At 39.6% G+C, this 9,842-nt stretch overlaps 1 protein-coding gene across 1 annotated transcript; it reads right to left on the bottom strand.

Moving 5' to 3' along the window:
- Positions 1-16: 16 nt before the first annotated feature.
- On the bottom strand, positions 17-7,020 carry si:ch211-283g2.1 (sodium- and chloride-dependent GABA transporter ine). Its single transcript, XM_063484744.1, has 13 exons — positions 6,873-7,020; positions 6,324-6,458; positions 6,036-6,240; positions 3,675-3,807; positions 3,438-3,572; positions 3,213-3,316; positions 3,009-3,133; positions 2,166-2,278; positions 1,938-2,078; positions 1,745-1,844; positions 1,431-1,531; positions 1,158-1,325; positions 17-169 (listed from the first exon to the last, which is right to left on the bottom strand). The coding sequence occupies exons 1-13, from the start codon at positions 7,018-7,020 to the stop codon at positions 17-19; spliced, it is 1,761 nt and encodes a 586-aa protein (XP_063340814.1).
- Positions 7,021-9,842: the final 2,822 nt, after the last annotated feature.

The following is a 9,842-nucleotide window of genomic DNA, read 5'->3' as shown; positions in this document are numbered from 1 at the left end:
GCAAAACACTGAGGCATCAGAAGTACGTCTCAGCAGGATGCTTTTCAGGTAGATCGAAGCTGGGGCTGATGACAGCGATGGGTGGATTTCCACCTGGTCCTCCCCTCTCATAGTATGGCATGTTTAACTTTTCATTCAGTGCATACGGTGTGAGGGACAGCTTTAATTTCTGCATGAGAAATGAAGTAAAATTATTTCCACACAGCTTGATTATATATGAACATGTGCGTGAGTACTACACTATATTGCTAAAAATATTTACTCATCTGACTTCACACACATTTGAACCGAGTGACATCCCATTCTTAATCCATAGGGTTTAATGTAAAGATATAACAGCTTCAGCTCTTCTGGAAAGGTTTTCCACAAGGAATGTTTATGGGAATTTGTTGGCCGTTCTTCCAGAAGCACATTTGTGAGGTCAGATGCTGATGATGGACGAGCAGGCCCAGCTGACAGTCTCCGCTCTAGTTTTCAATTTCAATGCTGTTCTATGAGGTCAGGACTCTGTGCAGGCCAGTCAAGTTCTCCCACACCAAACTCACTCATCCATGTCTTTATGGACCTTACTTTGTATATACAGGCATGTTGGAACAGGAAGGGGCCATCCCTAAAATTGTGAGCATGAAATTGTCCAAAATGTCTTGGTATGCTGAAGCATTAAGAGTTCCTATCGCTGGAACTCAAGGGCCAAGCCCAACTCCTGAAAAGTACCCCACACAATAATCCACCAAACTGTATACTTGGTGCAATGCAGTCAGACAAGTGGTGTTCTCCTGACTCTACAGAAAGTTGGTGACCTCTGTGAACTATGTGCCTCAGCGCATCCACTGACACCACTCTGTGAGTTTACACTGCCTACTACTTGTTGCTGTCATTCCCAATTGCTTCCATTTTGTTGTAAGACCACTAACAGCTTTAAGACCGGACTCACTGCATAGGTGGCATCCTGTCACAGTACCACACTGGAATTCATGGTGCTCCTGAGAGTGACCCATTCTTTCACAAATGTTCACAGAAGCAGCCTGCACACCTAGGTGTGTGATTGTATACACTTGTGGCCATGAAAGTGATTGGAAGACCTTAATTGAATGATTTGGATGGGTGAGTGAATACTTCTGGCAACATAGTGTATATGCATATGATATGTACATCACCTCCATGATGGAGCCAGGCAGCACCCACAAAGTGTGAATGGCACCCAGAGGAATCCAGATGATGGAGGCCAAAGCAATGATCCAGCCGACCCCCTGAGCCCAGGGAGGGAAGACGTACTCTCCATAGCGGGCAGGTTTGAATTGAATGATGGAGAAAATCAGGATGACCTGTATCAAGGAGCAAACAATTTAAGTTTGGATTTAAGTTTTAATTATTTCAGATGAAAATCTACATTATATTCATGTGAATAAAACAAATGCCCGTTAACATACAGTGATGAGCACAGGAGCAACTATAAGCCAACACAGTCTGAAGAAGATGTTTGCTTTGTGTCCATTCATCTCCTCCAGGTTGGCTGAAAGTCTTTTTACACCTGCAGATGGAGAAGTACTTTGGACCAACCTTTACTTGTCAGTAAACAACTGTGCACATTTTATTTGCATGCTGGCAGATTAGTGACTCTAATCGCTGTTTGATTAGAGTTAAACTCGGATACTACACATGGCCATAAAATGTGTTAAGATACTGCCAGAAAAAAGTGCTACATCATTCTAAGTGTGCAATGAATGAAACACATGTCTCTCACCATAAATCCAACAGGTGGCCATGACCTCAAAGAATGCCAGAAACATGATGGATACTATGGCAGTGTAATGATCCATCAGCTGGAAAACATAGATTCCCACCTGGACAAAGGCATACTCTTTAGGACAGCAAGGAGGGGAAAATGAATTTTTTTTTTATTTGGTTCAAATTCAAGCAGAAAATACAGTTTGTACCTGCATGACACAAGGAATTCCAAAGAGGCAGGCTACAAAACAAACTGCAAGAACAAACAGTTCCTTTTTCTTGAAAATGTGAATCACGTCTTTGTAGAATTGATCCATGAGGCTGGTCACCATCACTTCAACCATTGCAAACTGCAGTGTGGGAGTGGGGACATAAGAATTTCATTATGAAGCACTATGCCAACATGAATTCCCATCCTGAGGTTACCAGTAAAGTACCTCACTGTCCAGTCCGAGGCAAAGCAGCATAAAGAAGAACAACACTGCCCAGAGCTGAGCCACTGGCATGTTGGCAAAGGCTTGTGGGTAAACAACATAAACTAGTCCTGGACCTGTATAATAAGACACGTAAGATATCAGAGCAGCATTTATAACTGAACAAGCAATTCTTCTTAATCACAGATGACTGTGACTTTATAAAAATATTTCAATCAAATGTGTGTTACTGTAACATTATTGTAATATTATTGTAACATATTGTCCAGATCAATAATCTGTAAAGACAAGCCAATCCTTCTTCAGCTCCAACCCTACTTTATGTCCCCATTTACCTACACCCCCCCAGACAGGATGGTGTTACAGTTGGAGGCCACTGAGGTTTTTCTACCTCCTTATATTTTCTCACTGATTTTTTCCCCCATTTTCTATTTGGCTAGGGTCAGTGTCACTGCTGGTTGCATGAGGCAATGCCTGCACCCTACTGAGGTGTCTCCTGCAGGACGGCACATCAATGCGTACCATTTCCAGCAGGTTTGCTGTGTTGTGTTAAATTCTGCCCTCTGTGGGTTGATAACTTTCCCTTCAACTGAACAATGTGGAATCCTTTCATTCCTAACACATTACCCAGTCCATATCAGTATTGATATCTAGCATAATTTCTTTTTTCCCATTGAGGTCGGATGTGTTTTCATAGTGTTCCTTTCATTTTTTTGAGCAGTGTATTTTCTTATCACTTATTCCCATCTGACATTAGGCAAAGTGGAGGATAGACCCTTTGAGAATAGACTCATTCACTAATTTTAAAAAAATCACTCACAAACAGTCATCCCTTTTTTTTCTTACCATCCACAGCCAGATCACTGACAGGAATGCCCTGCAGGTATGACATATACCCAAAGGCAGAGAAAATGACAAACCCTGCCAGGATGCTGGTTACGGAGTTGATAATGGATATGCTCAGTGTGTCCCTGTGGGGAGAGAAGACATCTTTTAAATCACTAACAAGAAATCACAGCTATTTTCAAGAACTGGCGGTCAAACATTTACTTCAAAATGTTGTTGTTGAAGTCATTGTAGCTGGACATTGCCATGAGCGAGCCAAAACCAATCCCAATGGAGTTAAAGATTTGAGCCGCGGCATTCACCCACACCTGAAACACAGACCACTGCTAATCAGTGCCAACACACATTATCAGTAATAACACGACTCTCCCCGCTGCTAGAACAGTTAGGGTACTCCTCCAAAGCTACTACTCATCTCTTGTTTCTTACCTCTACTGAGAGCAGCTCATCCCACACAGGCACAATGAAGAACTTTATCCCCTCTAATGCTCCAGGAAGCTGTGCATTATTGATCAGCAGGGCAATCAGAATAACATACGGGAACAGAGCAGTAAAGTACACCACCTGCACACAGAAAACGTATATATGGTATTAACTGTGGTCCAGTGCTCCACTTTCTTTTTTTCTTTTTTCTTTTTTTTGCTTAGGTCTCAGTTTCTCTCTCACCTTGCCTGTTGATTTCACCCCCTTAAAGATGCAAAAGTAAATGAGGATCCAGGCCAGAATGAGAATGAGGAAAAGATCCCACCGGAGCACTCCTGTATCCTCTACTCCACTAGTCTGCTCTAGCATCTTATATCTGCAAAGGTGCCACAGTAAAAGAAATTAGAAAAACATTAATATGCTGAGTGCCCAAAGGCATGCCTTAAAGCTAAACACATGGGCCAGATTCAAAAACACTGTCTGTCCTGTTGTGAAAAGACATTCAATCCAATCAGATGTCAGGAAGTCATTAAAATAGACCTTTTGACATATCTGATTCACAGTGTTTGCAGTTTCTTGCTTTTTAACCATACAAGTTAATTTGATATCCACTATAAGTATGTATCTTCAGAACAGTTTTTTATTTCTCTACAAAAGGTAAAGATGTGCATTCATGTGGAAAATTCTACATTCAGAGGTTAAACAATATGGGTTTGATTTTCATGCATGTGAATATTTTTCCTACTTGTACACTTTTATACTTTTATCTCACAAGTTACTTTCCTGTAGAATGAGCAATACTGCATAGTACAATTGACACACACATTCAATTCAGTTCCATTCACTTAACATGGACTCATCAGATGACCTTCTAAGAGGAGGCACTTGGCAACAGTGGGAAAGAAAAACTCCCTGAACAAGGCTCAGGGAGGAGTGGCCATCTGCAACGACCGGTTGGGTTTGAGGGAAGGGAGACAGAACAGAAGAATCAGTGTAGAAGAGAGTCAGAGTTTAACAATAAGTAATCATTACATGAAGGATGGTGTATAAACACACAATGAGTGAGTGAAGAAGAAACATTTAGTGCATCATGGAAAGCCAATAGCAACCTAGGCGTATTGTAGCATAGGTAAGGGAGGGTGCAGGGTCACCTGATCCAGCCATAAGTATAAATTTTATCAATATGGAAAATTTTAAGCTTAATCTTAAAAGTAGAGCGGGTGTCTGTCTCCCAAATCCAAACTGGGAGCTGGTTCCACAGAAGAGGGGCCTGAAAGCTGAAGGCTCTGTCTCCCATTCTACTTTTAAATACTCCAATGCACATGTGCAAATACTTTTAAATAAATAGGAACCAAAAGTAAATTAGCCGTCTGAGAGCAAAGTGCACTTTTGCCTGATTATTCAAGATCTTGTATATTAGGAGACAGTTTAGAGTTAAATTGCAGATTAAACTGTCATGACTGTGTGCTGTGCAGGCAGGCAGGATTGGACCTAAACGCAGGACTCACGAAGGCAGAGGTGAACTTAAGATACTCGGTTTAGTACAGGAAAATAAGAAGCACAGAAAACTAACTACACTGAGAAAACAAATAAACTAACAGGCAGGCAAACAAGAAAACGGAACACACAGTGAAAATGAGGGTGAGCAGCCGTTAACAACACAACAGAGAGCAAAGAAAACACAGGGCTTATATACACAGGGGAGTAATCAGGGAATGGGAAACAGCTGGGAGAGATTTGAGCTAACAAAACAGGGGGCAAGTAAAACTGAACACACTGACATCAGACATGAACCTTCAAAGTAAAACAGGAAACAAGAAACAATTTACAAAGACACAGACTTGACACTGAACTAAATCTAGAAAAATAATCAAAATAGAACCAGAACATGAATCATAATACAGAAATATACCAAAATATAAGAAACTGAAAAAGCTGGGTCAAAATGACCCAGATCCGTGACATAAACAAGGAGCCAGTGAAGAGAAGCCAATACAGGAGAAATGTGTTCTTTGTTTCTAGTTCCTGTTAACTGCAGGATTTTGGATCATAAATTTAATAAATGGTTGACAAACACATGGAAATTAAAGGATTCAAGTAACTTGAACCCACATTCCTTTCCTACACTTATCCATTAACTGGAGTGAAATGAGTTAATGAGTTTATGAGTAAATCTGAAAATGTGAGGTCTTAATTTGCTGTTTACTGCAAGATTTTCACTGTGAGTAAGTTAGAATCTTTCTGAGAATCTTTCCCTTGCTAAAACTAGAAAGTGAAACAGATCAAAGCCAATAAAGGTGACATGTGTCTTAAGATTTATTACACTTCAGTAAAATATTCTATCAGTTTGCTCATTTCTTATCTGTGACTCTCACTTCGATAGCTCTCACGTGACTCTGATAGGTTGTACATCCAGTTACATTTGTTGTTGTATCAAGTTTTTTTGTGTGTTTCACCTCTAACATAATCCCCAGAAGTTACCTTGTGTAACCAGTTCAGTCTTTTTAAAAATTACTTTAATTTTATAATGCTGCTCAAACTCAGTCATTATTTAGTTGGATTTAATAATCTGCAGAAACAGTGATCACATCCAATGAAACATACTTGAAGAACTCTTGACTAGCTGTGGAGGAGTAGCTGCTGTTGGTAGCGTGATTGGTGCAGTTAGGTGTGTTCCAAGTATTGTTGCAGTTTTGCCATGGTAGTGGTGCCTGGAAGGAGCTGAAGAGGTAATAGAGGGCCCAGGTGATTACGACATTGTAGTAGGTACACATAATGAAGGAGATGGCCACCGATGCAATTCCCACTCCTGAGGTCAGATAAAACATGCGCCAAATTAAATTTCTCCGCTGTACATTTTTAACACTGGACACCAAAATTTAGTCAAAGCACCTTTTAACAGTGGGCAGACAGTAGCCAGAGCAAGTACAGGCCCTCTCCTTGTGTACTGCCCCACAGTCAGCTCCATGTAAAGCAGAGGGATCCCCAACACCACCAGCATGAGCAGGTATGGCACCAGAAAGGCACCTGCCAAGAAGTAATAGTGAATTAAGCACATTTTCAGAAAGAAGGCCAAGACTGTGGTAGTTTTATGACATCATTTAAACTTTAACTTTAGCACACATGAATTACTGTCAGGCAAAGTTTGACCCCATACAAATATTAACGGTTCTGCAAAATTTGCATGCATAAAGCCAGATTATAGTATGGGTTTATGAAGCGCCATGCCTCATGTGAGAGTCACACCAAAATCATTTTAAAAACAACAACAACAAAACAAAAACTAAATTAAAAAAATAGTTTGAAATCACACTCACTAACAACACAACACATACAGTCAACCTTTGGACCCCATTTTTAGTCCTGTGTGTGCAGGGATTACAGAGGGCGGCACATTACCACAGTTCTGTTCGAAGATGTAACAAATGTTTGATTTCTCACCTCCTCCACTCCGGTAGCAAAGATAGGGGAACCTCCAGACATTGCCCAGACCTACAGCACAGCCGATGCCGGCCAAAGTGAACTCTATCTGTCTGCTCCACGTTGGCCTGGTGGGCTCTTGATCTGCGTCTGCTCCTTGTGTCAACATTGTTGCTCGCCTGGGCCTAAACTCCATGGACAGCTGAGCAGGATTTAATTGTCTCTGGGTGATATAACCTCTCTTTTTTATGATCATTAATGATTAGCTTAGCAGAAACACATTAGTGTATAAAAGCTCAGAGGGCTCAGAAAGAGAGGAAAGTTTGACATTTGTTAATAAGTGCATGCTTTGATTGACTGTAAAATAGAAACAGAGGTATAAAAAAAATGCAGAATTTTATTTTCAAAAACTGAACTACCTGAAAAACAACTAGCCAACCAATGTATACAAATAAATCTAACTCTTATTTATGGATGTGGCATCACTTTATATTTTATTTAATATCTACATGAGCTCTTATCTTATCTCTTATCTTACTAAATAAAATATAAATAAAATAAATAAATAAAATGTGAACAAAAAAAGTCTTCTGTGAAGTTTTTTTTACATGTGTAAATTATGCAGCACACAAAACAAATATTTAGGAATTTACATAATTTATTCTCAACAGTATGTGCTCTGACACAGATTTCAAATGGAGTCATGAAGGCCAAACAAATCATGTTCCTGTACACTAACCTTAACCCAGCATAGTCAGCACACAAAGCAGTGGTGACCTGAAACATGTAATCATTCACAAAAACAGCAAGCAAAATCACACAGCTTTTCAAAAAAGAACCTTCTTTCTTAAACCCGTGTGCCAGTTAAATGTTGATTGAATTCCTGTATTTTCCCATGTTACTCATGGAAAAATATATTTCTAATGTTGACATTTTAAAGAAAACATGTTCTCTACTCGTGTAAAGTGGAAACAAGCACCAAAATAGCATAGAATATACAAACATGAGTCTCCTAACAAAAGCATTTCAAGTGCTTGAACATTAAACACATGCTCTGCTGATCACAGTATAAACACTACTATGCAAGCAAGATTTATTGCATCATGTACAGACAGTTGGGGAAAGAGCTAGTGTGAAGCATCCCCCAGGGATGTGGGTTAAAGAGAAAACACATCCTGCCTGCAGAGAAGGGGTGCAGCAGTAGACATAACTGGTCCACAAACCCTCAACCTCTGTGGTACAGCCAATCTGGAGGCAGGAAGATGGTGCAGTGTTAAGCAGTATCACTGCAGAGGACGGAGAACACATACACAGAAGCACAAACAGATTCTGTAAATTATTTCCTGTTGTGATGACATACAGAGAGTTTGCAAAAACACAAACTTAAAACTGATGAAAAGTAATTCCAGGATGTCAGGCATCAAGCAGTTGCAGGCCATGCTAGTCACGTTTGGTTTTCTTTTTATTTTCTTGTAATTTATTTTCTTATAATTTTTGGTTTTCAATTTTCACTCATATTCAAGAGTAGCTTTAGTTTATTTTCACTTCTGTTCTGTTAAAAAAAACTTTATTTTTCATTGGTTCAAATGTTTGTTTGTTTTTTTAGTGTTTAATTGTACTGGTGTCTGTGTAATTTCAATTTATCAGGTTATGTGGGCAGGCTATATACCATGCCAATGCCTAGACAGGAAAAGAAGTCAGGGCTTCAACAGTAAAAAGGCAACCCTGCAGGGCAAGTTTTGGTACCATTGTACTTCAGTAATGCTCTGAGGTATTGCAACAATCTTCTGCAAGGGTGTGGCATACATGGTATCTCTATGGTAGTTGTGTAAGGTCAGCACTGCTTGTGGCCTGTTTCTAGCCCCAGAGAGTTAGTACCCTGTGAGTCTGCCTTGTTCTTTTGTATTGCAGCATAGTCTCTAACATGTATGACAGCTATATGGAAAACATACCAATTTTCTTAAAAGTTATTCTAATTAAATGTATCAATAGCAGTTACAAATTAAATCTTAGTGACACTAAGATCAAGCAGCATTATTCTTTTACATTAAACCAAAGGTAAACTAGGCCTTTTGAGGAAGCCAGTTCATTTCAGACTGATGAAATAGTATCTTACAATAATACAGTGGAATGGCTTCTTTATTACAAAAAATAAAAAATAAATAACTAACCTTGACAAAGTATTACAGCAGGACTTCAATTTTAAACAGGCAAGCAGGAGGTGTAACTGTTAGCTGACGGCACCTACAGGGGGGGTTAAAATACTCATGAACTCTTGTACTATGAGCATTTGGTCAATTAAGTGATTTCTCAGAGATGATAATCTCAAAGTGCTGGCTGAGCCTGCAACTGTTCAACTTGCCTGTTTTGTTAAACTGTAGTTGAGGTCTCCTCATCATCTTCAAGGTTTTCCTTGCTAACATGCTGAAGGAGTTAGTGAAAACTTTTTCACACTGGATTCAATCTTTTCTATATCACACATTATTCAAGGTGGTCAAGTAAAGTAAAACTTATATTTTACCAATGATGAATCACAGAGACTCATCTAATTGCGATTCCTATCTCTGTTTCCACACAAAGCGGGGCTCCTAATTGATCTCAGAGCAGTGAAAGTAGAGCCAGCGGCACATTGCAACAATGCACAAACAACCATAAACTGCTGCTGGCCATCATTAATGCGAAATAGACACGCCTGTGAAATGAAGCCGCTACAGTGTCCAGTGGAATCCAAAACAAGCGGCTTCCATCGACAACAACCAACTACAGTCACAAGATGGCAGTGATGTAAAAGACAGACGAAAACAGGCACAGGTTTTATGACAGAGCATGAAAGGAGAGGATTTTTTTTTAACTTTAGTAGGTTTTTGATGTTTATTTTTAGATTTGACAAGGCAAGCACTGCCTGCTTGTCCTGTTTTTAGTCTCGGTGGTCCTTCAGTATTTCCTTCTCAGTTCTGGTTATTTCCTCTTTGACTTTGTATTTAATTTTCT

Source organism: Pelmatolapia mariae, linkage group LG10_11 (genome assembly GCF_036321145.2).
Source record: "Pelmatolapia mariae isolate MD_Pm_ZW linkage group LG10_11, Pm_UMD_F_2, whole genome shotgun sequence".
Lineage (NCBI taxonomy): Eukaryota > Metazoa > Chordata > Actinopteri > Cichliformes > Cichlidae > Pelmatolapia > Pelmatolapia mariae.
Note: the sequence above shows the minus strand (reverse complement) of the source record. Positions and strands in the feature narration are given on the sequence as shown.